Source organism: Sesamum indicum, linkage group LG9, assembly GCF_026168435.1.
Source record: "Sesamum indicum cultivar Baizhima isolate 11 linkage group LG9, ASM2616843v1, whole genome shotgun sequence".
NCBI lineage: Eukaryota > Viridiplantae > Streptophyta > Magnoliopsida > Lamiales > Pedaliaceae > Sesamum > Sesamum indicum.
Genome location: NC_142665.1, coordinates 198,773 through 225,713, shown reverse-complemented (window position 1 = coordinate 225,713; position 26,941 = coordinate 198,773). Strand labels below are relative to the sequence as shown.

At 37.7% G+C, this 26,941-nt stretch overlaps 7 protein-coding genes across 13 annotated transcripts; 3 read left to right on the top strand and 4 right to left on the bottom strand.

Annotated features, from left to right (window-relative positions):
• The first annotated feature begins 455 nt into the window (after positions 1 to 455).
• On the top strand, positions 456 to 5,302 carry LOC105170175 (serine/threonine-protein phosphatase PP2A-2 catalytic subunit). 2 transcript variants are annotated; one of them, XM_020696860.2, is made up of 12 exons: positions 457 to 708; positions 1,166 to 1,222; positions 1,574 to 1,653; positions 1,792 to 1,875; positions 2,005 to 2,076; positions 2,869 to 2,940; positions 3,196 to 3,236; positions 3,746 to 3,812; positions 4,119 to 4,310; positions 4,397 to 4,486; positions 4,564 to 4,671; positions 4,791 to 5,302. In XM_020696860.2, exons 2-12 carry the CDS (start codon positions 1,177 to 1,179, stop codon positions 4,854 to 4,856), a joined length of 918 nt encoding a protein of 305 aa, XP_020552519.1. In that variant the 5' UTR covers positions 457 to 708; positions 1,166 to 1,176; the 3' UTR covers positions 4,857 to 5,302. The 2 variants fall into 2 exon arrangements, with proteins under 2 accessions (XP_011089122.1, XP_020552519.1); XM_011090820.3 differs by lacking the exon at positions 1,574 to 1,653 and having other exon boundaries at positions 456 to 708.
• Positions 5,303 to 5,556: 254 nt separating this feature from the next.
• LOC105170255 (phytoene synthase 2, chloroplastic-like) lies at positions 5,557 to 7,879 on the bottom strand. Its single transcript, XM_020696859.2, has 6 exons — positions 7,075 to 7,879; positions 6,944 to 6,994; positions 6,670 to 6,842; positions 6,305 to 6,540; positions 6,018 to 6,210; positions 5,557 to 5,820 (listed from the first exon to the last, which is right to left on the bottom strand). Exons 1-6 carry the CDS (start codon positions 7,412 to 7,414, stop codon positions 5,644 to 5,646), a joined length of 1,170 nt encoding a protein of 389 aa, XP_020552518.1. The 5' UTR covers positions 7,415 to 7,879; the 3' UTR covers positions 5,557 to 5,643.
• A 610-nt stretch (positions 7,880 to 8,489) lies between these two features.
• On the top strand, positions 8,490 to 13,236 carry LOC105170177 (cyclin-T1-3). Of its 4 annotated transcripts, XM_011090823.3 has the most exons (7): positions 8,490 to 8,676; positions 9,301 to 9,635; positions 10,064 to 10,145; positions 10,955 to 11,089; positions 11,328 to 11,503; positions 11,590 to 11,741; positions 11,961 to 13,236. In XM_011090823.3, exons 2-7 carry the CDS (start codon positions 9,409 to 9,411, stop codon positions 12,911 to 12,913), a joined length of 1,725 nt encoding a protein of 574 aa, XP_011089125.1. In that variant the 5' UTR covers positions 8,490 to 8,676; positions 9,301 to 9,408; the 3' UTR covers positions 12,914 to 13,236. The 4 variants fall into 4 exon arrangements, with proteins under 4 accessions (XP_011089125.1, XP_020552522.1, XP_088740746.1 ...); XM_020696863.2 differs by lacking the exons at positions 8,490 to 8,676; positions 9,301 to 9,635; positions 10,064 to 10,145 and adding an exon at positions 10,223 to 10,331; XM_088884620.1 differs by lacking the exons at positions 8,490 to 8,676; positions 9,301 to 9,635; positions 10,064 to 10,145 and adding an exon at positions 10,242 to 10,414.
• Positions 13,237 to 13,423: 187 nt separating this feature from the next.
• Positions 13,424 to 15,752, bottom strand: LOC105170176 (Lipase/lipooxygenase, PLAT/LH2 family protein). Of its 2 annotated transcripts, none has more exons than XM_011090822.3 (3): positions 15,528 to 15,752; positions 14,623 to 15,003; positions 13,424 to 14,347 (listed from the first exon to the last, which is right to left on the bottom strand). In XM_011090822.3, exons 1-3 carry the CDS (start codon positions 15,745 to 15,747, stop codon positions 13,629 to 13,631), a joined length of 1,320 nt encoding a protein of 439 aa, XP_011089124.3. In that variant the 5' UTR covers positions 15,748 to 15,752; the 3' UTR covers positions 13,424 to 13,628. The 2 variants fall into 2 exon arrangements, with proteins under 2 accessions (XP_011089124.3, XP_088740747.1); XM_088884621.1 differs by having other exon boundaries at positions 14,623 to 14,995.
• Positions 15,753 to 17,609: 1,857 nt separating this feature from the next.
• Positions 17,610 to 19,226, bottom strand: LOC105170256 (HXXXD-type acyl-transferase family protein). Its single transcript, XM_011090928.3, has 2 exons — positions 18,329 to 19,226; positions 17,610 to 18,253 (listed from the first exon to the last, which is right to left on the bottom strand). The coding sequence occupies exons 1-2, from the start codon at positions 19,132 to 19,134 to the stop codon at positions 17,728 to 17,730; spliced, it is 1,332 nt and encodes a 443-aa protein (XP_011089230.1). The 5' UTR covers positions 19,135 to 19,226; the 3' UTR covers positions 17,610 to 17,727.
• Positions 19,227 to 19,431: 205 nt separating this feature from the next.
• On the top strand, positions 19,432 to 22,219 carry LOC105170179 (vesicle transport protein GOT1). Of its 2 annotated transcripts, none has more exons than XM_011090829.3 (7): positions 19,432 to 19,580; positions 19,791 to 19,892; positions 20,357 to 20,448; positions 20,541 to 20,621; positions 20,727 to 20,824; positions 20,924 to 21,005; positions 21,914 to 22,219. In XM_011090829.3, the coding sequence occupies exons 2-7, from the start codon at positions 19,862 to 19,864 to the stop codon at positions 21,950 to 21,952; spliced, it is 423 nt and encodes a 140-aa protein (XP_011089131.1). In that variant the 5' UTR covers positions 19,432 to 19,580; positions 19,791 to 19,861; the 3' UTR covers positions 21,953 to 22,219. The 2 variants fall into 2 exon arrangements, with proteins under 2 accessions (XP_011089131.1, XP_011089130.1); XM_011090828.3 differs by having other exon boundaries at positions 19,444 to 19,663.
• A 511-nt stretch (positions 22,220 to 22,730) lies between these two features.
• LOC105170178 (RNA-binding KH domain-containing protein) lies at positions 22,731 to 26,676 on the bottom strand. The gene is made up of 12 exons (XM_011090827.3): positions 26,229 to 26,676; positions 25,692 to 25,768; positions 25,391 to 25,501; positions 24,975 to 25,043; positions 24,651 to 24,707; positions 24,383 to 24,421; positions 24,140 to 24,244; positions 23,965 to 24,047; positions 23,785 to 23,866; positions 23,292 to 23,435; positions 23,136 to 23,207; positions 22,731 to 23,016 (listed from the first exon to the last, which is right to left on the bottom strand). Exons 1-12 carry the CDS (start codon positions 26,434 to 26,436, stop codon positions 22,897 to 22,899), a joined length of 1,167 nt encoding a protein of 388 aa, XP_011089129.1. The 5' UTR covers positions 26,437 to 26,676; the 3' UTR covers positions 22,731 to 22,896.
• Positions 26,677 to 26,941: the final 265 nt, after the last annotated feature.

Below are 26,941 nucleotides of genomic sequence, written 5' to 3'. Positions count from 1 at the left end.
GATCCCACAAATACACAAACATTTATTTTACTATGATTTATAGCTTATTTTGTGGTATACTGGAAGGTGAAAAGTATTTTTTTTTTTGGTACGAAAAACGATCGCAAATACTCTCGAAATGAAAAAGTAAAACAATATTATTTTTGTTCATTATCTTTTTAGGAACCAAATGCGACTTTTGCTCATTTGCATCACACATCAACGATTTAGATGCGTTTTTAAGGATATGTTGACTAATTTATTTTTGGGCAAATTATTAGATATATATGTATACTAACTAAACAATGAGATATTATTTATTGTCTCTTCAAAAAAATATTATATATTTGTAAATAATATTTTGACTAATTGTGATTATTAAAACTAAACCAACTCATTAATTACTAAATAATTAAATTTAAAGCTATTAATTAATTGCTAAATGATAGAAGGGAAAATACTTTTCTATCTGAATTTGGTTCCTGGCCACTAATCTCATTTGTGTCTCCACTCTCCACATGTCTCCTCACTGTTCAGCCGAACGAGAAAAGCAATAGAAAACGACGCCGTGAGAAGAATCAATCGAGCAGGTGAGTCCAAATTTCGAGGATTCCACCGTATCTGATGATGGATGGGCCGGTGGCGCCGACCGGTGGCAATCGAGGTAATGGGAACCTGGACGACCAAATTGCTCAGCTGATGCAGTGCAAGCCCTTGTCGGAGCTAGAGGTTTCTTTCCTTTTACCTTCGATAAATCATTTATTACTTGGAGTCTTGGTAAGATTCGTGGATTTTCGGGTCGCGCATGGTGATTTTTTTTGTAGAATTCGGGCTTTGGTGTATGGGGTTGTTCAAGTGTTGATGGACTTGATCTAGTGTTTCTAATGTCGGATCCATTTGGAAATTCACAGTTTCTCATGTTTTGAGCTGTTCCTTTGATTTTGCCGAAATGTTCTTCCAGAAATGACTGTGAGATAGTGAAGGGTTCACTATCTTTTCTCATCCATTTTTTGTTTTTTTCTCCTCCTCCTTTAATTTGAGCCCTTTTTTGGCATGCTTTGTTTCACAGCTTAGGGTGTATATGATTTTTAAGGATATTTTTGTCCCTGCAGCTTTTATATGTTCTCCTGTTACTGTATGAGTTTTTTTTTTTTTTAATACCAGCTGCTTCTGTTTATTTGCGTAGATAAGGGTGTTATGCCAGAAGGCCAAGGAGATTCTGATGAACGAGAGCAATGTGCAGGTTTCTTTTCTTCGTTTTGGCTGTTATGGCAGATTATAGATATGATTACTTGCTTGGGTTCATTTTTGGTTCTTTTCCTTTAATGTAAAAGCTGCTATCATGATAACATTTTGCTCCATATTACTGGTAACCTAAGTATTTGTTGATGATGAAGCTTATCCTCCTCAGTAGAAGGAGATATCACACAATGTACATACTTCTCACTTCCTTTGGAGCTTTTTTGTTATCTAGGTTGATATATTTCTTACAAGTTTGCAACTCTGAATGGAGACTAATAACTTTTCAATGATAAGTCTTACTCAAATGCTGGTATTATGTGTTCACTTAATTTAGATTTCTCAACTATGACAGATCTATTTACTACCAAAGTGGGTGGTTCGCAACATTTTCAACACTGCCTACATGGCATGAAGGCTTGGTGCTTAGTAAAATTAAGTAGCTATTTTTCCCTTATAAACATTTCAACAGCCAATGTGGTGGTTATCATGAGTTGGCCCTGCAAACAATAATTTTTTTATTTCCTTTCGTGGTGATAAAAGCCCATAAAGCTATTTATTTCGTTATTGCAGCCTGTGAAAAGCCCAGTGACCATATGTGGTGATATTCATGGGCAGTTCCATGATCTTGCGGAACTCTTTCGGATTGGTGGAAAGGTAAATACTCAATTGCCCTTCTATGGATATAGCTCTAGTGTTTTGCATTTTGTTCTGCTTGGTAATGCTCGGTCATGGAGTTGTCTACTTCAGTCAAATCAAATGTTTATCGAGCTTTTTCCATGGCAGTGTCCAGATACAAATTATTTGTTTATGGGAGATTATGTTGATCGAGGATACTACTCTGTTGAGACAGTAACGGTAAGTGAACTTTTCGTATGACCTATTCTGTATGTGAAACCTAATCAGGCAATTGCTTTGATGGCCATTAGTCATGGAATACTTTCTTCTTTTGCCTTTTGAGTGTGGGTTAGCTCAGAGGGTGTGATGAGATTTCTTAAAGAACTAACTGCACCAACAAATTGCATATAAAAAGAATTGTGATTGGTGTGATCTGTGCAAGTGTGGCTAGAAGCACGCCTTGAAACTGCAATAGTTGCTGATAGATAACTACATTTGCCAGTCGATACATTGCCAGTAACTGTAAGTGCAACGATGGATTTTCTTACTACGCTGAGTATAAGCTTTACTTTTATCAGGTTATTTATAATTTTTTAATTAGGCTGAGTACAGGTTTTATTTTCATCTATTTATTCATAAGTTCACTTATTGGGCTGAGTATAGGCTTTACTTTCATCCTCTGACTGATGTCACATTGCTAACTGATTCATTGCTTGCTTTATTTGGACCTACAGTAATTAATAAATGGCAAAAGTTTTGTGATGCTTTCTAGGATCTTACAAGGTACACCTGTGTGCTCTGTATAATCATGACTCATGTGGAGATGGTGCAAACAATTATTGACAAATATACACCAAGAACGTACTGAGCCCATTATCTCTGATTAGTCAACTTAACTTTCATGGAATGGATATCTATCTGAGGCGTCTGTTCGGAAATTTATCACCTCTGAGTTATCATGATTCATTTTAGTATGGCAGAGTTGGGGTGCTTAAGTTTATTGTTTTCACAAGTATATGAATCTTTTTCCAGCTCTTGGTAGCCCTCAAAGTGCGTTATCCTCAAAGGATCACTATTCTACGAGGAAACCATGAAAGCCGCCAGGTAAACTTATATGACGCTTTCTTCTTCCCGATGCTCCATCAATCCACCTATATGTTTTTTTGTATCTTTGTTGTTTCACTTGCACCTATCATATTGAAAATTGTAATTGCTCATCTCAGATGTTCTAGGTGGATTGGTTGTTCTCTTCTCTCTGTTCAGTATTGTTTGCTAGTTTCTTGAACTTATTTTAATCAAGAAGTTCCTATACCATTCCACCAATTTTTATTACTGAAAAGATTCTTCTGTTTCTTGCAGATCACTCAGGTGTATGGGTTTTATGATGAATGCCTGAGAAAGTAAGTTATTTGTTTTCTTTTGAAGTATAAAATGTTCTACATAAACTAAGGTAATTTAGGATTACACTGTAGCATGCAAAATATACATGAATTCTCATTTACCTCTTTCTTCTACTTTATAATCTTGAAATGGCATTTTATCTTGCATTATCAACCATTTGAATCAAGTTTGTGTTGTTAGATTCTACATGTGATTGGCCCCCTCAATTATTGATTGTTGGAAAAGGCTCCATCAATTTAAGTAGCTTATTATTATTATTCCATGTTGGCGCATGATAGCATTATGTGATAATGGGGGATTATTGGATCATGTCATTGTTCAAACTTAGGTGTTCGGTAGGAATTGTTAAATTAATCGTCAGTTGTGGAGACTGTGTTTGAATAGAAGAATCAGGTTTAATGCACATTCATCTTGATCTTTGATGCATCTCTTTACATTGTACAAGAACTTTCATAGATGCGTTTATGCCTAAGATGACCAAATGTATTGATGTTGTTACATTGTACAGATACGGGAACGCCAACGTGTGGAAGATCTTTACAGATTTGTTTGACTTTTTCCCTCTTACCGCATTGGTTAGTATATTATGTTTATTGAAACTATATAACACTCCACCTTTAAAATCAATAGTAGGACTAGAATGGGGATTTCATGGTATCTTTGATTGTCCTGTTTATGGCAGTATTTGTATCTGCACTGTACCACTGCTTTCAGAGGCTGGTGATGTTTTCTCCCAAAGCACAGTTACTTTCATGTACTTCATTAGCTTATGCAAGAACATTGACTGGTTTCTGCTTGGCTTGCTCTAGCATTTTACCATTTCACTTACACATGGTGATCACAATTCAGCATTTCTTTCTTTCTTTCTTTTTTTTTTTTAGGTTGAATCAGAAATATTTTGTTTGCATGGTGGATTGTCACCGTCCATTGAAACTCTTGATAATATCCGTAATTTTGACCGTGTTCAAGAAGTTCCTCATGAAGGACCCATGTGTGATCTTTTATGGTCTGACCCTGATGATCGATGTGGTTGGGGTATCTCTCCAAGGGGTGCTGGATATACATTTGGCCAAGTACTTTCTAACACCTTGTTCTAATGCATTGTGATATTTTTACAGATAGAATTAAGTGGTGTTCTTTATTCATGTGGATTTAACAGGACATATCAGAGCAGTTTAACCATACAAACAACTTGAAGCTTATAGCCAGAGCACACCAGTTGGTTATGGAGGGATTCAACTGGGCTCATGTAATTCTTCAAACTTCTCATACTGTTAAGATTTTAGTTTATGTTATAGATTGACAGTTGGGTATTGCTTGCTGCAGGACCAAAAGGTCGTTACAATCTTCAGTGCACCTAATTATTGTTACCGCTGCGGGAACATGGCATCTATTCTGGAAGTTGATGATTGCAATGGTCATAATTTCATTCAGGTCTCTCTCTCTCTCTTGGGCCCTTGGTCCATGTTTATGTGGGTGAACATGAGCAAGGTGTCTGCTTGTGTTAAGAAAGACTTGTGGTAGGTATTCAGTCTCTTGATTCTTGATTGCAGTTTGAGCCAGCTCCTAGACGTGGTGAGCCAGATGTCACTCGAAGGACACCAGATTACTTTCTCTGATATAGCTGGAATAGTTGCCGAATAGTGTCAGGCAGATGCCTTCAAGCTGCTTTGTTGGTTGATTGCTGCTTACAAGGTTAGAAAATATACTGAAACTGAAAGTATTGAGAAGGATGGTAAAAGCATGTGTAAGAGACTGGGTGGTACTTTATCTGGTTCAGCTGTCGTCCCGAAACTAATGGAGATACCGCAGAAGAGGCAGTAGAGCTGGCTGTGCTATCGCTGCACATATATTACCTATGCAAAAGATGAGGCATATTTTTCCCCCCAAATCTTCCATTTCTCTTTGCCATATTTTTGTCATTTATCATAGGTGGATGGTTTTCAGTTTGTTACACTTCCTCCGAATTTTTTGATCCCTTATTATAGGAAATACAATAAGGGTTGTAAAGGAGAGAATTTCGTCACATTTTAATTTTTAAGTGCGTGCTGGTAAATTTTACCAATGTGACCGGTTTCTCTATCCTTAGGTTTGTTTTCTTCTTCGTGGGGGTGGGGGGTCAAACTTCCTATTCATGTTAAATACATGTGGCTTGCTTGCTGTGAGGATCTAATATAACTACAGTAGAAAAATTGTGGTGATGTTTTATGCTTCAACAATAGGATAGATTGATCTTGAGACATTTCATGATTATCTGAGCTTAGTCCGGTGATGGCTTGTGTAAATTATTCATTGCGGATCACTTGACAAACATGGATGTGGTTTAAATTCAATGAGATAAACTATGGGACTTTGCAGGGCCACAAACTGAAAACCAGTGTTTGGTGATTTCCAACTGAGTTTTTCTCAACAAGATTGCCATGGGGGAGTTGTTCTGGGACTTGATAGGGCTTTAGCGTATGCTACAGGCAATGCCATCAGTTTCTTGGTTCTCCCCACATATGCACGTTTCGTCAAGTTGTCGTAGTCATTTTTTTCGATTGAGTCGAGGATCATTCGGTATAGCATCAATGACGACCAAACCTGCAAATTCACCCAAATGATTGATTAAATACTTGCATTATACATGATGGTTTTGTGGTATCATTGTTCTGAACCCTTAAATTATTGGTTTTAGCATGTCATAGTAGCAATCCCAATTGACTGTTTTTCTCTTAAAGATGCAATGTTTTTATCAGAAAGAAAAAGAGGACAGAATGGAACTTGTACAGATGAGTTACCGGCCAACGGCTAGCCTTGTGGAGCTGATTAGCCCCCTCCTCAGCTAGGTCAAAAAAGAACCGTGCCCTTCTGATCTGCTCTTTCATGAATTCTCTCCACCCCTCTGTGACTTTCCTCGAGAACACATCCTTATCGCACAACCCAAATTTCTCCAGTTCATCTTGTGGAAGATAAACTCTCCCTCTTGATGCGCTGATTGCATTCAACAAATTGGATAATTAGAGACAGCAGTTGTAACATTGGAATATTTCCTAAAGAACTTGGAAATAAATAAAGTTGAGTTTACTCTTCTCCAACGTCGCGTAGAATGTTTGTTAGCTGATTGCCGATTCCCAAATAGAGCGCTGCGTTGTAGATGGTTTGAGCTGAAAGTGATGATTCTGGTGCAATCCCCATCACTGGAACACTCATTAGGCCAACTGTTCCAGCCACATAGTAGCAGTATAAGTAGAGCTCTTGAAAATTAGCATACCGATTCTTTCTAGTGTCCATCCTCATACCCTCTATCATGTCCTTGAATGGCTACAAATCAACAACAAAACCATATCAAAACATACACAACAATGCATATATATATATATATATATTGATTATAATGATTGATGGTGTATACTGTATAGTAAGAATAGGGAAGTGAAGTTTTACTAGCACCTTTATATCCAAGGGGAATTTGTGAACAGTATCAGCAAGTGTAGCATCAAGCATGTCATAGGGGCGCCCGTTAAATATATTCTCTAGTCTCTCTTCCCATCTATCGAGAACTGCTGAGGTAAGGTGGACTGCGTTTGGGCCATCGACCAATTCATCTGTCCTCCTGCACCACACTGCATAAGATGGAAAACCACAGAAAAATAAAGAGAGCCAAATAAGAATATGTGTAGGAATTGGTTTTTGCAAATAAATAATTAGCAAGAATACACTTTACCATAAATAGCCCATATTGCTTTCTTTCTCTCCTCAGTCATCAATTGTGTTCCTGCATCATGACCATATTCATACTCGAATCATTAAAACCATCAAACATTTGTGCAAAGAAACAAAGGTTTGAAGATGAACCTAGGTAGAATGTCTTTGCATTTTCAGCACATATGTCCTTGCATCTCTCATATGCTTCTTCAAGAAACATAGGATGGGAACTAGGGTTGGGACAAGCATCCAGCGAGGTCGATGAGTTATTTTTCTGTGACTGTCTCTGGACGATTTCGTGTACCAACAGATGAGTGCAAGGAATGCCATGAACTGATAGTTGTGTCTGGGAGAAGTCTCTCCTTTTCCTGGGAACAGATATGCCTGCTTCAGCTCTTGCACTAGTTTTGCTGTACTTGTGTGGCAAGAACACAGAGTTGGTTGGTGTGGAGTTAGGATTAACAGCAGCAGAAGAAAAAGCTGCATTCATTTTGATGGGAAGGGAGCTCAGGTTTTGTTGTGAAATGCTGAGAAAGAGGTGAAGCTATTGATCTCTTGGAAATCAGAAGATGTAAATATATGTAATATACAATTTAAACAAAGAAGGGAATTTGGTATGTATTTATTAGTTTGCAAGAAATATCGACAAGACAAGCGTATAAAATATTGGTATTAATCATATACACGTATTGTTACACCGTACATGCATGTGAAAAAACACAAATAATGAAGAGATTAGAATAGAGGATTTGGCATGGAAAAAGAGTAGTTTGCCAAATTCTTAGGTAGGTGTAGTTGAAGAATTATGTTATATAGGTGATGCATGATGAGTATTCAAAGTAGCAGTGATGAAGTGTTTGAAAGCCCATTTTAAGTTTTGAGATATGTATATGTATTAGTAGACAATATTAATATTAGAGAGCAGAATATCCCCAAGGTTTAGAAGTAGAGATTGGAAGAGGACAAGCAAAATGATGATTCATGAGTCTAAAGATGCTAATGCTATATGTCTTAATTTAGTGTAGTTGTAGTGAATATATAATTAGGGGATCTCACCCATCTTTGATGCCTTTCTTCAACTCTTGTCCTCAAATATTACGTTACTATCCATGTCCAAGAGTGCCTGCCAACTCCAACTCCAACTCCAACTCCAACTCAATTAATTTACCATCATCATTATCTAATTCTTTATTTTTCACATCGATAACTACAAAAAATCCTTTTTTTACCCTTAATTATCTATTTCATTCTTGTCCTCATCAATACTACCAAACACAACATAAAAAAATAAAAAATACTCCTCATCATCATACTAAAAAACCAACTTTTTGCAAAACAACAAAGTAATTCATTGTTACTCACAAAATACATATGTCTATATTTCCAACAATGTGAGTAGTAATTTCTTTTATATTTTATTTAATTAAATAAATATAATAAAATTCTAAATTATGTCCACGCTTGGGCCATCTTCATTCTAAAATTGGGCCTATAAAATGGACTTTTACAAATCGAAGGTCCATTAATAAAAATAGGCCAGGTAAGAGGAGTTCGGTCCCCCCACGCTACCCAAAAATTTAATTATCTTTGAAAAATTGCCAATTTCCTCCGTTCGATACTGCACGTAATTACGATCAGGCCACTCCTGTTTGCATGTTCAATAGCGGGAGGGAAAGGAATTAGCTCGACGAGCAAGAAGACGGTGGTGCTCCTGTGCTGATTCCGGGGAGATACTGTCAAAGGGTTTATAGTGTAAGTTTTCTGTTTGGCTGAATTGGCAATGCAGAATGCTAAGGCCTTAGTTTTTTCTTGTTTGATTTATAGTTGTCGCGTGCTTCTTAAGTGATTTCAAGCTACATTTTGGATTTCTGTTCCTGGTGGGCGTAGGTGTAACTTTCTGTGATTGATAGTGGAATTGGAACAGGAAATTATGCAGGAAGAAAGGTCCGCAAAGTTAAGGGGCTGTTTGGTAGTGTAGACACCAACTGTTTGATACAAGTCCTGTGTCAGCTCATTGTACTTTTGACAAATCAAGTTTGATGACAGGCCAATTTTGGAGTAGTAAAATTTGATTAACTGGGATTAAACTTAATCAAGTAAAACATTGCTAAAAGATGGATGTGCACTCTAAACACCGAGTAGGCTTGAGATCATTCTGTCCTATTACCTACTAGGTTGAGATCCTCAGGCATCTGTGTCATCACCATAGGAGATGATCTTGAGTCTTGCTTGCTTATTCATAAGTTCTTTATATTGTTTCTGATGGTTTTACTTCATGCTCTTGTTCTTCCATTTTTCATTTGTTTGTTTATTTTCTTTTCTTTTTGAGTTAGATGCTTGTGTTCCCATGTGTTTGCCCTCTTAATTTCTGTTTAGTTTAGGGACCTCAAGTTGCTGATCAAGGTTGTCTGAACATATACTGTTAACCTCTGAGATCCCACCCCACGTTTGTGAACTAATTGTGGTGGGAGAAGGTATCTAGACATGGATGATATGTTGTCCGGGGAACCCTCTAATCATGGATCACATGAAGGAGACTCTAAGGTTTCACAGGACAAGCCAGAAGAAGGTGGCAGGGGTTGGTATTTCTCCAGGAAGGAAATTGAAGAGAATTCACCTTCAAGAAAAGATGGCATTGATTTAAAGAAAGAAACTTACCTGCGCAAGTCATACTGCACACATTTACAAGATTTAGGGATGAGGCTGAAAGTGTAAGGTTTCTTTTGGATATTTATGTGTCTCTGATATTGTTTCTTGTCATGTTGAAATTCGAGTGTAAGGTTTCTTTTGGATATTTGATTGTGTTTTATATTATTTCTTGTCATGATGAAACGTTTTTGGTTTCTTTAAGTTTCTTTTTGCTAGCGATGCTTTTCTGGAATGTAGTGCTTCTGGTTTCTTAAGCTGTATACATTTGTAGTTGGCTCTTCTATCTTTGATTCTTTCTGTTACATGAAGCACATGGATAAATGGATATTAAGTGTTCTGGTGAATCTATGGACACAAGTTTCTCTATTCGCAAATGTGATGCTGTGCTAATTTTCTCCATGCTGCATTAACCCATTTGATTTCATTGTGATGTCATCTTGTCTTCGTATCTTGTGACTTCTGAAATAATGCTGATGGCATTGTGATGCAGGCCTCAAGTAACAATAGCAACGGCAATAACATTTTGTCACCGCTTCTTCCTTCGACAGTCCCATGCCAGAAATGATAGGAGGGTGAGTTAATTTTTTATTTAGTAACTATTCATTGATCTGAAGCTGATAAAGTCTTTGGGTATTTCCCTGCTTTTGCAGAATGACTGCATGCCATGTTAACAAGAAAAATGTCATCCCAACTCATCAGGATCTTGGTCTGGATGTTGAGCACATTGTGTAGTGTTCTTGGGCATAGGCCTATTAGAGGTGTACACCTACAGGAACCTTGACCCATCAAATTAAACTTGCTTGGCTCATAAGAAGTTGCAGATCTGTAAAAGAAGTTCTGTGTAATAATTTCTTGCCCAAAGATGAGCTCTGTTTGAACTGATTTTGTTGATCTAAAAGGGCACTGGAATTTGAGACCTAGTTATGCGCTCGTTGTTCAGGGTCAGTTTCAGAGTTATAATTTTTAGCTAGAAAGACAGAGATAATCTGTTAAGTAGATTCAGAAGATATAACCTCTTCTCTAACAGTTAGAGAGAAACTATTGAAGAAGTAACATTTTCCAAAAGTGAAACCATCTTCTTCTTAGGATAAGATGATAAGAAATATAGAAAATGCCTCTTGATGGAGGTCACTAGGCTAAAGAGTCCATAGTCTTTCCAAAGAAAAAAAGAAAAACAAATGCTCGTGAAATTGATGAAAGAGAAACTATGGAGTTCCTTGTGCTCTCAAATACCGAAGAAGAACATGATGACCAAGTCATAGAAAGGAAGAGTTGGGACAACATATGCTATTTACTAATTGCTTTAACCCTAACTTCCTTGGATGACATGACATGAAGTAATTGCAATTTTGGTGCCTGAATGATTGCGCACTTCTCGCAGACCATTGCCACGGTATGTATGTTTCTTGCGGGTAAGGTTGAAGAAACTCCCCGTCCTCTGAGGGATGTGATACTTGTCTCATATGAAATTATTCACAAAAAGGATGCTGCAGCTGTGCAAAGGATCAAGCAAAAGGTGATGTACTTTATTCCTGCTTGTTGCTTTTAAGTGGCTTACTACTACTTGAACTTGATTCCCTTTCCTCATTTAAGTTAGGACTGCAACTCCTTTTCTAGAAGACTACAGCTGAAAAAACTTGTATAGCAGGTCATGTCAGTATGTTAATATGCATTTTATTTCCATACAGTTTTATTTTCAGTTTCTATGCTTCCTCATATCTTTTACTGTTACTCGTGTTTTATCCTTTGTGCAGGAGGTATATGAAAAACAAAAAGAACTTATTTTGCTGGGAGAAAGGGTTGTCCTTGCTACTCTTGGTTTTGATCTTAATGTGCAGCATCCGTATAGGCCCCTTGTTGAGGCAATTAAGAAATTTAAGGACGCCCAGAATGCCCTGGCTAAAGTCGCATGGAATTTTGTGAATGATGGGTATGTGTGTGCTTAGCATAGTTTCATACTGCCCTTTCATGACCATTCATCCTCTTCCCTTTTTGACCTGGGAAAGTGGCATGCAGGCTTCGGACGTCTCTATGCCTGCAATTTAAGCCCCACCATATTGCAGCGGCTGCTATTTTCCTTGCTGCCAAGTTCCTCAAAGTGAAGCTCCCATCAGATGGTGAGAAGGTTTGGTGGCAGGACTTTGATGTTACCCCACATCAATTGGAGGGTCCGTATCTTGCCTCTCGTAGCTTGAGCATATTACATCCATGGTGTTGAATAGCTAGTATCTACATTATGGTATCATGCACCTGTTTACTTTATCGAAATGATTTTTTCACTTGTAGATAAAATGAGAAAAGTGGACCTGTCAAGGGTGATGCAATTTGATTGAAATGACACCTGATTAAGTATTGTACTAAATGAATGGATTTCCTGTTCCTTGCAGAGGTTAGCAATCAGATGTTGGAATTGTATGAACAAAGTAGACCATCTCAGGCTAGTGAAGCAGAAGGGAGAGCGGGAGGCAGTCAGCGACCTCCTTCAAAAGGTTCTCGTGGTAATGCCGAACATCCTGCTAATATCAGTTCTTCCCATGATGGAAGTGCTTCAAGAGGAGCATCCTTGAAGCCAACACCCACAAGGCTAGTTGCTGATCAGCCGCATGCTGATAATCACCGTGGGCCCCCTAAAGTGACTCAAACACAAAGTAGTGACTGTGGAATCTCTGAAACAAATAGCAATATATATCACAGGGGAGATGATGAGATTAGTGGCAGACAGCAACATGAGCGGCAAGCATTAACCCACCAGGCAAACTTGGAGGAGATTCAGAATACTCCAATGTTTAGGATTGAAGGACACGGCGAAGATGATCAAGAAGGGAATTCTAGGGAAATTCAAGCAAGGGATATAGTTGAACAGAAGGATAAATATCATGGTAGAAATTTGTCCCACAGGAGTGATACATTCGGGCAGTCACTTCAAGATGCTAAAACAAAGCTCGATAAAGAAAAGCTTAAAGCAACCTTTGAAAGGAGGAAGGCCCGTGGAGACATAACTCATAAAATGGGCCCTGTCGATGAGCTTGAGAGGGAACTGGAGGATGTTCAATTGCTTGATGTGAATGAGCAGATTAAGCATGAAAGAAAACAAAGCGAGTCCATATCTTCAAATCGGGCAGGATGTGATAACTCTCCCATGAAACATGAGAACGAGGCTGGAGACGGACATTACCAGGATGTGAAAAAGCTTTCTCATGGCAATGATTTTGATGCGGTAGAAGAAGGGGAAGTGGAACCGTCTGATGATACTGAACGTGGATATCAATCACCTTCACCCAGCATTCGCCAGAAGAAGGCTGGTAGCCTGCAAACCAGTGAAGAGAAAGCCATGGAATGATCATCATCAGCGTCCAAAAAACCAAACTCGCGAACTACTATCCACAGTACAGAAATGGGTTATGGAGGCTTGGTTATCCAGAAAGGTGACACAAACGGCAGGAGAACCATGTATAACATGTGTTCAGTGATTGCTTGAGAGTGTTGGGTTTGCGCTAAATGTTTTACATGAACTGAAACGGAAACTATGGTCTCTTTTCAGGCAAGGAATGTTCAGACTCGTACCTCAATTAGTTATCTTGAAATATATGTCAACTTGAACATACAAGCAAGGTAACAATGACGGTGTATTGTTGGATTAGTTAACTGCATATAGTCTGCTCATCTCACTTTGAGTTCAAAAGTATTAGGCAAAAGAACTAGAAAGGATATAAAGTAGGTTTTGTCAGTTTCAACCTCATGCTTATCTCAAACCAAGATTGTTTTCGAGATAGCATTAAACCAAAGAATCTAAAGTTGTAAGAAAAAAGGAATGATTTAATAGGCTGTTGCAGTGTAACGAGACTCAAGCAAACAGAACGTTGAAGTCAGAATATAATGGTCAGAAAGTGTGCCAAATCCAGTACATTTTGCTATAACAAGCATAATGCTATCAGAATGAATCCCTGAACGAACTTCTGAGGTACAAGGATTCAACTTCTCCATGTAGTATGCATCAGCTCTTTACTATTGTAATTCTATGTGATTATGTACAATATATAGACAAATGCAAGAAGCTACGAACTCTGTTTGTTATCTCTAAAACTAAACGGCATCGGTTTAAATGCTGCCAATACCACAGACACTTTACACATAAGGAATCCCATTATTCCAAATATAAGGTCTTTTGGTGTCAGCTTAACAGCATCCTCTCCTGAGGCATATTTCACTGTTATGATCGCAAATGCAAATGCCAAGACGAGGCTTGAAATATGACCCTTTAGTCTTCTGAACATTTGAACAAAAATTCCTTCCCTCTCACTTGGAACGAGTTCTTGTGCTGCTAGTCCATCAACTGACCTTTGCAACAACAATAGATAAAAGAATCCGCACAATCCACCTGCTAAGAACGCGTATGTAGCATTTTGCCCTGTCCAAAACGATGCAACTGAGGAGCCTCCCAGGATAAGCATTGCATCGTAAAATAACAACGAGAATTTCAGGTCTGCATATTCCTTCATGCTTTCTTCATTTGATGTGAGGTGAATACCAGGTGAGGATGATGCGTTTAGTGAGTATTCCTTGAACAAGGTAAATTCATACTCGGAAATTGCAGTAACTGAGTGAGGTCTGAATTCCATCATAGAAACATCACTCTTTTCCCCAAGCAAGACATCCTCAAACTTGAAATTATACTGCAAGCCAATTAGTTGTTTGCTTTCTTTGTTGTTTTCTGCTAATGAAGGCTGAGAATCACAAATGATAGTCAAACTCATACCGCCTATTCTCCACTGACCTGCCATTTGCGGAAAGAGAGGAGTCAAATTGTGCAAATACTTAGATGTTTTTTTCATTGTAGTTAATTATAACGAAATACAACACAAGACAGACATACAATTGTGCAAATAAGCAACCAGAAATTATCATCAATTTTGTTTTTTCTCATGCAAAACTTTGACAAAAAAATGCAACTAAAAGAGGCTAAAGAGCGCTCCTTACTTTTATGTCTATGAAAATGATGCGATTGAACTGAATATGGAAAAACAGATCTTCTATGTAAACTAAGTTAACCTGATTCCAAGCTGATCCAAACAGCTATAATTCTCCCAAGTTTAGGTCCCTCAAAAGCAAATTCATCAACGGACCCTCCTTGAAAATGCAAAGTATCAGGCATGTCCTTGTCTTCTGACAACGAATCAATTCTAACTGAAGTGGCAGGTATTCTTTGCAGTATCGAGGATCCCTTCTCATCAATCAAACATAGTAGAACTCCAGAGGTCATGTCACTGAGACCTGATCCATAAATTTTACTGGTTTGTAGCTTGATTCTATACAAGCACTCGGTCCTTCCAGAGGTTAAAGAAGTAACCGCCTTTTTGGCTGAAGCATCTGTGCAAACATTCACTTCCGAGGCTGGTAGGAGCAGGGAGGGTTTTGCATACTCCTGAAAATCTAAAGCAGACCCTTATCGTTGGTTCAATTCAAGCACCAATAGAAAGCCATATTAAAATTCTTTTGCCACCAAATGAAGAAAACACCATATATATACACAGATATATATGATCTATCAGCCGTTTGATCATTCTAATTTATCTGAGGGTCTAAAACTAGAAAATAACACTTCTAAGACTTCCAGTTACTGAAGACAATACAAGTTGATGTTTCTACATACTGATTACATAACCATAAAAGACACCAAATACTTTCAAAATTGAAGTACTAATTTCCCCGAAATGCCATGCAACTCATTAAAATTAGCTAGTACAAACAGATCACCATTTGAGATTTTCCCAAGATTGAATCGCAACAGCTTACATAAGGTGCAGCATACGCTTCCAGGAACAACCTATTATCATTTTCCTTCTTTCATGCATGGATAACGAACTATGAACCATAGAACCTTTATCCTTAAATTTCCTTCCACATAAAAATTGAAACTTGAATGGTATAAAGAGAAGGTGTTGTCGGTAAAGTACCTTGGTAGCTCGACTTTTTGGAACGAATAATGAGTGGAAAATACTGAAAATTAGTCGGTGGAGTTCTGGCGTGAAGTGGGATGATCGAATATGTCGAAAGAAATGGAGTGTGAGTTGATGAAATTAAGAAATTCGAAGAAAGTGACTCCATTTCTGAAATTTCAAGAACCAGAAGGATGGAACTGCTGATTGATTCTCGAGTCATATGGAAAAATATCATGATTTTAGTAATATGCGACTTTAGTTGTGAAGTTAAGAATCGAGAGAGCCCAATGACTTAATTACCCACAACAAGCCCAATAAAACTTTTGTGAGTCCGTATTTTATTTTAAGGCCTAGAGCTAGAAAAATGGACGGTTGGGTCGGGTTTGGATTGGGTTCGCAAATGAAGGCAAGTGAAGGCAGTTGATTCAGAACTGCTATTTGAAATAACAATTTTTAATATTTATTATTTTTTTAAGTTTTTGAAGTATATATATATATATTTATATAAAAAATAAAATTTTATTTTTACTTACAAATAGCGGTTACTTACACCATCATACTAATAATGATAGAATTGCGATTTGAAATCGCAAAACAAATTGCAGTACTGCCTAATTACATAATTTTTTTTTAAACAATACCAATTTTATAATTTTTTTTATTTTGTATCATTTAAATAATTTCTCCGTTATTTTGTGTGGTGTGTGAGAGATGTGAAACTGTGTTGTATATGAGGAAAGAAAAAATGGTGGGTTCCTTTAGTTTTTTATTATTTTAATTTATGGGTTGAAACCATTAAAATTCATATTAAACTCATTATCAATTCATATCCAATCATACAAAATATAATTGTATTTAACTCCAACTCATATTAATCTATTTTAAAATACAGTAAAACCTCTATAAATTAATAACCTTGGGACCATGAAATTTTATTAATTTAGAGAGATATTAATTTATCGATAAATTAATATTTTATTAATTAAAAGAGAGATTTTTTAAATTCAACAAATTTAGTACATATGTATTGAAAATAAATGAATTCATATATGTTTCATTGATTATATTCATGCATCAATTAATTTTTTATAACTAATTAAATATATTAATGTATAATATCAATTCATTATTTACAATTAACTATAATATTTATAGACACATGTATCAATTCATTAGAATAACTTAAATATACATGTTTATATTAATTCATTGCACTTAAATAACTATTATACCCAATTAAATATATTCATGCATGATGAATGAAACATATACTACATAAATCTCAATACGATAACAAAATAATTCATAACACCCAACCATGTCTTCGCATCTAAAAGACATCACAAAAATCATCCATGAATGATCAAATGCGTAAAGCATTACATACTTCACATTTTAGTAAATTACCATAATATTTATAATTGTAATATTTATGAATTATTAATTTAGAGTTTTAATGGGACCTAATATTTATAAAGGAATTTTTCAAAAAAATATTATTTTATTATCTTATCGAATTTGATGATTTTTTACAAAGGCCCAAGTCGGGACCGGAAGATTTTATTATTTTATAAAGTTTATTAATTTATAGAGTATTAATTTATAGAGGTTTTACTGTATAACCAATTGGTCCAACCCAACCTGACCCAAAATTAATTACGTTGAGTTGAGTACCCATAGATCTTAACCTATCCTGCCACCACGCTAAGGGCCAGTTAGCTACTTTTTTGCCATTTTAATTCCATTTAATTCCTAATATTTTGTACGAGCCATTAAAGTTTAAACTCAGCTCGGTTTCATATTTGTTTCTCCCAACTCAATACATGCTAATTTCGTGACTGAAAAATTCTTGTTTAAATCTGGTTCGGCCAAAATCAATTCAATTACAAAGCAAGTATGATACATTTGTTCTGTAATTAATCACTTTTACTTAAATTATACAGCAATTAGATAACAAATTTAGTTCAAGTTTAATTGAGTCGGGTTCCAATAAAAAATTTTCCTTTGCTAACTCATCTTTTAAGGAATTACTATCTATAAAGAACTAATGTAGAATAATTAGACTTTTTATGAATATATTCATCATCATGTAACATGTACCTTAAAATTTTTGTTCATAGTATTGATAGCCAATTATAACTAAATTTTCAACTACATTAACAGGCAAAGTAGTTCTAAATAATTGAAACATTAATAACAATAATCACATTTATCATCATATTGCTGAGCCTGAGAAGAAGAATCCCTTCTTCAACTCATCCGTTTCTTGCCTGAAAACCGAGACCAAATCTTCCTCCAACACAACCAAAACCTTGATGGTCTGCTCCTTTCCCGGCAGGAAAAAGCAAGGCTCTGGGCTCCCCAACAAGTGCCTCGACAGCGGCACCACCGCCACGGGCCCGCCCCATCCGAAGTCCACCGTCGAATGGCCCAAGTGTCGCCAGTCGGTAAATCCACTCACTCTCCTTCCACCGCTAATCCCTTTCTCGTAATGCAACTCCTGGAATTCGATAAACGAAGAAACGTACTCGTTGGTGGCGTTGTGCTTGCTTTTCTTGATGGAGTCGGCTGTTCGCCAGATGGGTTGCTCCGCCACCTCTCCCGCCGTGAGGTGTACGTACATCGGAACACAGCCGTTGCCCCAGTAGCCAGCGGGAAGAGGTGGGTTCACTGTCTTTCTGATGTTGATGGAATATGCAAATGTGACCTTTTCGTCTCCGGGTACTTTGCTGGCTCTAGTCCTGTACCAAGATTATAGATTGCAATGATCAAAAGAACATTGAACAAAGTTAAATTAGGATAGTCCAATACGTTACCTTGCCCTCCATATAAAAGCACCCAATGCTTCAAAAGTGGTAAACTTTAACCCGGATTGCTTGAATAACAATCCCTTCAGCTGATCCAACCATTCCTCTTTCACACTAAAACAATCCTTGATGACCCGTTTGCCCGAACCCTTATAAGGGAAGAAATCCTTGTCCAAGCTCAAGAAGTCATGAATTGGGAACTCTACACGGGGCGGGTTCCTTGGTCCCAGCAAAGTGGACCGATCCCAAGTCGGGTCGACAGTCACATGACCCGATCCACGTGCCAACTCTGCCATGGCGTTGAAGAACAAGGTCGCTCCAAGGCCATCGCAGATGGCATGATGTACTGCTGCCCCAAGAACAAACCCGCCGCAACTGAATCTTGTCACTTGCAGTGTCATGGGTCGAATCGAGTCCTCTTCGGGATCGGGGTCGGGCACCAGCTGCTGGGCAAACTCTTCCACGCCAACATCATCAAGGTAACTGACAGAGCTCAACGGAGAATTAACAACAGAGCTAACGACCGGGACTCCATCGCCCACGCGGCAATGCAGCTCGAGGCGGCCGTCTGGGAGGCGGCGTTTAAGGGTACCGGCGAATGGGTAATAGTGGACGAGGGCGGCGGAGAGGGCGGCGGAGATGACGCGGAAAGGGTCCGCATTTTGGTGGAGGGTGTTGGAATAAAGCCGAAGGTAACGAAGAGTGACGAGGAGATTGCGGTCGGTGTCGATGTGGGAGAGAGAGAGGAGGTGATCGTGGTCAAAAGGGGATTTAAGAGGGCGGACCACGGCGGTTTCGTGGATAGTGAGGTGCATTTTGGGGGAGGAATGGGGAGGGCGGAGGTGGTGGGGCGGAGGAGGAGGTGACGTGGAGTATAATACGACCTCATCATCACCATCATCATGTATATATAATAGCCAATAGAAGGGGTGGGGGTAGGGGTGGGGTGTTAGGTGGGAAATAAAACCAACCAATAGTGAGGAAAAGAGTATTATTAACAAATAAGTGTTGGGCTTATTAAAAATGATATCGGCAGTTTTGTTGGGCCTATTAACAAACAAAAGGCCCAACTTTGATGAATTCTGAATGCAATTACAGAAATAGTCCTCTCCCCATTTTCAGTTTGCTTTTACAATAATACATCAACAATTGCTATTTGCTTCTCCCTTCCAAGTTGGTACTGTTGTTCAAAAATCCATTCCCAATCCCCACCCACCCATCACTCTCTGCCTCTGCTCATCGCCTCTATCTATTATTTCAGGTTTGATTTTCTCTCTTTCGGTGCGCATATAGGACATGCATTTATCGACGTGATTCCTTAAGATTTAGGAGATTTAGTACAAGGTATTTTGTGGATCTCTTGTCGTTCATTCGGTCTGAACTTGGACGACTGATTCTGCAATCATTTTCTGTGTGTATTTGTAACCCCCCCCCCCCAACTATCTTGATTGTATTCCTTTTTAATTTTCAGTGGTTTAGGATTTTGGTTCGTGTTTTTGCTGACAAATCGTATCATATTTTATTGAATCTTAACCGGCAACAATGGTGTCCTTCGAGATGAACGATCGGAAAAGTAAGTCACTTCCACCTATGTTGCTATTTTCCTTCATCTAATTGTACATAATTTCCTTCTTCCTTTGGAGCGTGTTTCCGGGCAAATATGCATGTATGAGGGCTCATTGAAGTTGAGCGACTTGTGTAAAGTGTAAACTACAGTTGCTTTGTGAATGTTACTTCTTGTTGTGGCACGTGCTTTTAGGTGCACAATTGCATTTTTGGGTACATCCTAAATAACTGAGTATCACAGATTTTGAAGTAATCGAATATAAGTTGTTACATTCTTCCGTCTCAACTGTATCTTTGTATTGTATACTCAAATTCATATTTTTAGTTATATGTTCTGTTCCTTTTATCTTTATTTCTTTCTGTTCTGCACCTAAGTGCACTAAGACAGTTAAATTAGCATCCTACATCATCATAAAATAGAAAATTTTCTGAGTATTTAGATAATATGTTTCTTCCTTGGTGTTGTAACAGAAATTGGACTTGGTTTGACGGGTTTTGGAGTTTTCTTTTCATTTTTGGGGATCATTTTCTTCTTTGATAAGGGACTAATCGCAATGGGAAATGTAAGTATATTGTTGAAGATGCTGGTCGCTTGTTTCATGTTGAATACTTTTCATTTCTCGTATTACTAATGTGCTCCTATTTTACTCAACAGATCCTCTTCTTCTCAGGGGTGACATTAACCATCGGACTCAAGTCATCCATGCAGTTCTTTATGAAACGTTCTAATTTTAAGGTTTCGTTTGTTTGATGAAGACATTATATCCCTGCTATCTGCTCCCATGTTTTCTTATTGTAACTTTTGGATTTTCTTTTTTTTTTTTTGTCATATTGGTTGCAGGGGACAGTTTCATTTGGTCTTGGCTTTATCTTGGTCATCATTGGATGGCCCATAATAGGGATGATTATTGAGGCATATGGATTTGTTGTGCTCTTCAGGTTTGATTATGCATATTGGAAAATCAGTTTAGTTCAACTTAGGTTACCTCCATGTTAGAACTTTGATAGAGGAATTTACTATTTGTTCATCATTTGCAGTGGCTTCTGGCCTACACTGGCTGTTTTTCTGCAGAAGATTCCTATTCTTGGTTGGCTTTTACAGCAACCTTTTGTGAGATCGGTATGTTTGGTTTGACATCTTAGTTATGTGTTCGGAATGCAGGGAGCGAAGATTTATGATGCTAGATTTGACTTTAGATGCAAAATGCTGTGTGTGGCCTTGCAGTTGGTCGTGTTGGCGTGTGTTTATTTCTAAAACTAGTTCAATTCGTCGATAGACCAATGAGTTCAAAAAAAATTATGAAGTAACAGGCTAAAAGTTTTGACAGGATGATTTATTTAGATACAACCTGATTGTCACTCAGATGTTTTCTTTTGTTCCAGTAACATTTCTCTCCGAGAGTGATGCTTCTTAAAATGTCCGGCATCACATCCAATGTTACTGTATAAGCCGACCTCTCATTTATTTTCAATATGCATTTATAAGTACATTGGTTCACCATGTAATGCCAAACAGGTATATAGTTTCTTGTTGACTCATTTCCAAAAATCTAAACGTAAAGCTGAAAGAACCTAAAATCTGGTAACAATTCAGAAATACACCTTTATTGCTCGAGTCTATCACCTTGGAACCATGCCAAAGCCTAGTATTGCCCTCGGTCATGCCAGAGCATATACTAAACATGTGTACCTTCTCTACCATGTTGGCTCTTTATGCAATCAGTGCTATTTTGCTCTTGAGCTTATAGGCGTGTGGATTCTTCTTTAATTCATAATTTAGCAAATATGTTTCAAATTCTGATAAGGCAAAGGTTCAATATTTGAATGATGAATTGCTATGTCCTGGATATGTTATTTGTTAAGGAAGTACTCAAAACGTGTCTGAGATTGTACAGAGTGTACTAGAGATGATCTATGACTTCTCTAAAAGTAGTTTGCTGAATCCCGAATATTTCTTCCCCCTATGGCTTTGAGTGCATCCACATTCATGTTTCATTGTATGACATCACATGTTTGTGTCTTTTGCAGGTTTTTGATCGCTATCGAGGAAAAAGGGTACCTGTATAGTAAGTTTCTCGAGAAAAATGTTAGATGCGGCACCTTAGGCCACTTGTAAGTGTTGTAAAATACTCCGGCCGAGGTCCATGTAGACAGATGACAGTTTTTGCTAGTTGGTCATATAGACTTTTGATTAATGCATGTTGATATTCTCAACATTGCCTTTCTCACCACTGGCAAATTGGAAAGTCTAATCCTCTTGATGCATATTTAAGATCCCCCTCTGCTTTTGCAGTTTAGCACTGGCCATTTGTTATGCAATATTCTTTTCCTTTATACGAATGTTTATGGATTCTTTCTCTGTTCATATACATTGTGTGCCAGGAAACTTTAACAAGTCAGTTTTGGGTTTTGTATTTACCATATGTTGCAACTCCAAACATGCAAATGTTCATTTTCTTTTCCCATCCGTTAGGGATATGGCATCTGGGTTTTACTGCAAAGTGGTTCTCGCTGTTCCCTGACCTAGGGCCCTACGAACATTCCGTCACTGCTGGGAGTAGATAATTGCACTGATTTTCCATCTGAAATAGATAAATTATGTTCCTCCGCCTTTTCCTTTTCTTGAATACTCAATAACCGCCCGTATAATTTTACTTGGAAGTGCATGCTTGGATTTGGACATGCCAACATGGTACTCCAATGTTTTATTCTACGAGCTGCTTACACGAATCATGTGTTTTTAGCCACTAATCGCCAAAATAAACTCCCACTAGTTCAAAGCTCCTTTTTCCCTGGTTTGGGCCCTTGTAGGCCGCTGTGAAGTAAAATGGTCTAATGACAAAAGTTGACTGCAAGCCTTCGACAAGGCAGGGAACTATTCTAATCATAGGCGTTTTCATCGTTGCATCAGTTTATCAATTCCATGCATTGTTTGATTTGTGAAGTTTGAGATACAAAACAATCCGACACTTCAACCTGTTTCTCATCTTGAGCAAACTTGAAGCAATTCATCAAGTACGAGAGTTCTTTTTCAATTTAGTTTTACCAGATGACCCTTCAGAAGCTGCAATGTATGTTTCGGCATCAATATTTTCAGCAGATTTTCGCTTCCCGAACTCCTTGGCTTTCCTCTGCAGGAAGAAAGTCACAGTTTGGTTCCAATTACCTTTAAATTTGAACTTCCCCAGATGAATATCACCATCAAACTAAAATTCACATTCACATTCACTCAAAATTTGGTCTCAGTTACCTTTAAAGACAATGCAATCTGAGCCACATCATTCTTATCATTAGTACTTGCCCTTGGATCTTTTGTCAGTTCCTGCAAAACCAACCAAACTCGCCATGAGAATGAAAATAAAATGCCACAATAGACAAGGCAATAAATGGAATCCCTATGACAAACCTCGGGAGGAACAAAAGCCTCTTCCCGTCTCCTTTTACTTTCAGCTGTTTTCTCAGCTTGTTTCTCTTGCTTCTCCTGCCACTTCTTTGCCTGCTTCTTCTTGTCACTTAAGAAATATTCTCCACTTTCCAGTTGCATATCAATCTGAAATTATTCAAAAGCAAGAATGAGGGAATAAAGTTTGTCTAGGAATACCCCATAGTTAAAAACATAAATTGAAAAAAGTGAGAACCCCACATCATATAACCCATTTACAGCGATTCTTATAAATGGCTGGCCACCTCGTGATTTCATCCATAGCAATGGTTATATCATGACACTACCAAGTCCGCAATAAAAAGTAGCCAATATACAGCACCCAAAAGAACACATTACTGGCATCACAAATTTTAATCATTGACGATTAAGATAAATGTCTTATATGGAATCATTTTCCCGCAATGTAACACAAAGGCAATGTCAATAGCATTCAGCAATACAAAGTGACACTTACTTTACTAGGCTGCTGCGGTGGAGGGAAGGGCGTATACGGTTTCTTCTCTTTAGTCTTAACTTTCCTTTGTTTGACATTTTTCCTGGTGTCATAAATAAAAGGAAAAATATTTTCCATCAGGACCGCAATAGACGCTTCAAGTTAATAGTTCATAATGGAAAGAATAATTTAATAACTTACTTCTTAAATTTGGGAAGAAATCTATCCCAATTCTCATTTGCAAGTGTAGGATCCTTCGCAAGTTCTCTCTTCATCATTAAAATCTGTTTTTGAGGAAGTGAGGTTAACAAATCCATGAAAAATGTACAGGCAAATTACCACATGATATTCACTTGCCAGAGATCTGACCATTCACCTTGATGTTATATACTGGATGCATTTTATTCAGAATGCAGTCTTCCACGACCTTCCTCACTTGTTTTAACCCTTTAAATGAACCCATTGCGGCGACAGTGTTTCCCTATACATTTTAAAAGCTAAAGCCCTCAACTCGTGTCTTACAACTTTAACACAAAGGAAGCCTCGTGTTTAATTGATGAAATGGTATCTTTAATATACATCTCCAACCAAAGAATGAAGAGAGACCACAGAAATTGACCTGAACCAAGATGTAGCAGCCAGTTAAGATTTCCAGTGCCTGCGTTTCATTAACTATTGTCAGCTTTTGGGCATGTATACTCGGACTTAGAGAAAGACAAAATTACAGGATATCACTATGTTGCTTACATCATATCAGAGAATTAAGTCAACCAAGTTACAAAAACAGCAGTCTGCATCAATGACTTTGTTTAGGTTATATCATTTTCAGGTTTTTATGCACAACTAATTCCAAGTGGATAGCAAAATAAGCACTTAAAGTAGCACACCTTCAGAGTAGAAGAATTTGGGCCAACCAAGTGTTGTCTTCTCTTCACAAAGCGTTCCTGCAGACAAATAATAAATCTTCAAAACCTGTCCTAACAAAAGTCTTGGTCAACCGATATTCAAATGCTTGTTAGCCAACTATCTGTTGTCTGCTTTTGTATCCTACCTTTTGATGACACACCACACATTCTGAAGTAATCCACATGGTTTTCCTTATTCTTTCAATACTATTTGTGCATATAAGTAAAAACCCACCTTATTCCGAAACATATTATGATCAATATCATATCAAGTTATCAACATTGGTTAAACAATACAAAACACACCTTGTTGCGGACCAGGTTGCCAATCTTAATGATGTCACATTGCATCTCATCATTAAGGATCTTTATTGCCTGTGAGATGACAGAGCTCCGTGAGTGCTTTGAATTAATGAATTTTCAAGAAATGAAGTCAAATTTCTTGTCATTCAACCAAAACAAGAAAAATTCCCGACTCCGCAAGAATTGTTAGTCCATACTCTAAACACAAGAAAAACAACCTTGATAACTGGAATCACCCATAGAATAAGAAAAAAAGAAAAGAAAAGGAAGATAAACGATTAAAAAGACCAATTTCCATGATGCATATGGCAAGATGCTCTAATAATAAACGAGAGAGTATTAAATCATGGAAAAATCTAATAAACAGAAGTTAATAAATAATTAATTCACAGAACAAGAAGGATTAGAAGAGATGTGACCTGAGGGGCAGGAACACTTCTTGACAAAAGTTTTATGAGATCTCTAGCCTTTACTATTATATAGGGATCCCGGGTCTTTCTGGTAGTTGAAACAGTCATGCATCCTTCAACCTGAGGGTCAAAAGTCACAAAAGGAACAAAAGTCAGCAAGGAAGGTGACAGTGTCTTTTGTAGCTCTTCTAACCAATCTCCTAATTACAGAAATTGGTTACAAAAGCATCAATTTTCATGACTACAATTACAAGACCCTTAATGGAAGCAACACATCAACACAGAGAACCATGTAAGTAAAACTACTTACCAGATTCAGTTCACAAGCAACTCCGTGCTCTTTTAGCGCACCTTTTACAATAGGCCAACACTCTTGCAAATATTTTTCTAAAAGAAATGAAACAGTAGTGAACAACTATCAGAAAGACAATGAATGACACCAGGAAATAGAGTTTTTTCAGTTCCATATCAGAAGCATTGGTCTGATGCCTCTTCCAATAGAAGTTATAAACTATAAATGCATTCAGTTTTCAAATATCCAACTTCAAAACAAGAAACGAGCATCTTGCAGTCCAATCCTACGCAAGAGCTTTTGCTCCCATAAGATGAGAAATTAAACAATTAGACCAAGAGCACAAACCCACACACGAAAGCCCAGCCAAACACAGATACACGAAACAGAACTCCTGTTACTAGCATTAAGAGAGGCCCAAAAATCCTTGCACAGCATATGCCATAACCACAACTCCGAACACGATAACTCAAAGAGTTTGCATAAGTAGGAAGAACAAGACACCAGCGCGCAGACAAAAAAAAGGAAGAAGAAGGGAGCAGATAAAAGAATGACCTCTGTACTGAGGGAATAGAGTGGAGAAAGAGCTGACTTCAAGCATGCCGCTTTCGTTCCATGAGGGATCGAATGCCTCGATTTTCCAGTGATCGATGCTGGGGTCATCCCAGGGCTTGTCCTTGTCGTGCTTCCCTTTGTGTCTGGTCCGGGGCTTTTCCTCTGTCTCACCGTTGATTTTATTGTCGGTTTCCTCTGAATCTGCCATTTTTGTCGGTCGTTGATCTCCCTTAAGCTTGATACCAAACCATAGAGAGCAAAACCCTACAAAACCTTGGAGAGAGAGAGACAGAGAAACCCTAGAAAGTAGCGAGCTGGGCTTTGTTTGCGGACAGAGCAATTACATCGAAAAGTGACGACGGTCGGCCATACATATACATATATACACACACGGATACGTAAAAATAATAACAAAAAAAAAAATATAAAAACAAGTAAGTATTCACCTTAGCTACCAGAAAAGATCGCGAGTCAATTAATTCGTTCAGATCACTCGAAATCTTTTACATCTATCCAACCTATATATATATATATATATATATATATAATATGTTATTGTTTCTTTAATATCTATTGATTACTCAAAATAACAATCGAGATCATGCTATTTTGATCGTTCCGAGTTTGGAAATTAATCCTTTTTTAAACTGCCAGTGCCTGGAACCTTACATACGTCTAAATAAAAAATACAAATTAGTGTGATTTGATCCACC

Coding starts and splice junctions, on each gene's coding strand:
- LOC105170175 (XM_011090820.3), top strand. CDS start 604: ATGATGGATGGGCCGGTGGCGCCGACCGGTGGCAATCGAGGTAATGGG. Junction 3,237..3,745: donor TATGATGAATGCCTGAGAAA/GTAAGTTATTTG, acceptor TACATTGTACAG/ATACGGGAACGCCAACGTGT. Junction 4,311..4,396: donor CTGGATATACATTTGGCCAA/GTACTTTCTAAC, acceptor TGGATTTAACAG/GACATATCAGAGCAGTTTAA.
- LOC105170255 (XM_020696859.2), bottom strand. CDS start 7,414: ATGAATGCAGCTTTTTCTTCTGCTGCTGTTAATCCTAACTCCACACCA. Junction 6,211..6,304: donor CTACGCGACGTTGGAGAAGA/GTAAACTCAACT, acceptor GAATGCAATCAG/CGCATCAAGAGGGAGAGTTT. Junction 5,821..6,017: donor ACAAGGCTAGCCGTTGGCCG/GTAACTCATCTG, acceptor GTGAATTTGCAG/GTTTGGTCGTCATTGATGCT.
- LOC105170177 (XM_011090823.3), top strand. CDS start 9,409: ATGGATGATATGTTGTCCGGGGAACCCTCTAATCATGGATCACATGAA. Junction 9,636..10,063: donor TTAGGGATGAGGCTGAAAGT/GTAAGGTTTCTT, acceptor ATTGTGATGCAG/GCCTCAAGTAACAATAGCAA. Junction 11,742..11,960: donor TACCCCACATCAATTGGAGG/GTCCGTATCTTG, acceptor TGTTCCTTGCAG/AGGTTAGCAATCAGATGTTG.
- LOC105170176 (XM_011090822.3), bottom strand. CDS start 15,747: ATGATATTTTTCCATATGACTCGAGAATCAATCAGCAGTTCCATCCTT. Junction 15,004..15,527: donor CAAAAAGTCGAGCTACCAAG/GTACTTTACCGA, acceptor GGTCTGCTTTAG/ATTTTCAGGAGTATGCAAAA. Junction 14,348..14,622: donor TTGGATCAGCTTGGAATCAG/GTTAACTTAGTT, acceptor CGCAAATGGCAG/GTCAGTGGAGAATAGGCGGT.
- LOC105170256 (XM_011090928.3), bottom strand. CDS start 19,134: ATGCACCTCACTATCCACGAAACCGCCGTGGTCCGCCCTCTTAAATCC. Junction 18,254..18,328: donor GCTTTTATATGGAGGGCAAG/GTAACGTATTGG, acceptor ATCTTGGTACAG/GACTAGAGCCAGCAAAGTAC.
- LOC105170179 (XM_011090829.3), top strand. CDS start 19,862: ATGGTGTCCTTCGAGATGAACGATCGGAAAA. Junction 19,893..20,356: donor CGAGATGAACGATCGGAAAA/GTAAGTCACTTC, acceptor GTGTTGTAACAG/AAATTGGACTTGGTTTGACG. Junction 21,006..21,913: donor AGCAACCTTTTGTGAGATCG/GTATGTTTGGTT, acceptor TGTCTTTTGCAG/GTTTTTGATCGCTATCGAGG.
- LOC105170178 (XM_011090827.3), bottom strand. CDS start 26,436: ATGGCAGATTCAGAGGAAACCGACAATAAAATCAACGGTGAGACAGAG. Junction 25,502..25,691: donor TTGCTTGTGAACTGAATCTG/GTAAGTAGTTTT, acceptor TTTGACCCTCAG/GTTGAAGGATGCATGACTGT. Junction 23,867..23,964: donor TTTCTTCCCAAATTTAAGAA/GTAAGTTATTAA, acceptor TTATGACACCAG/GAAAAATGTCAAACAAAGGA.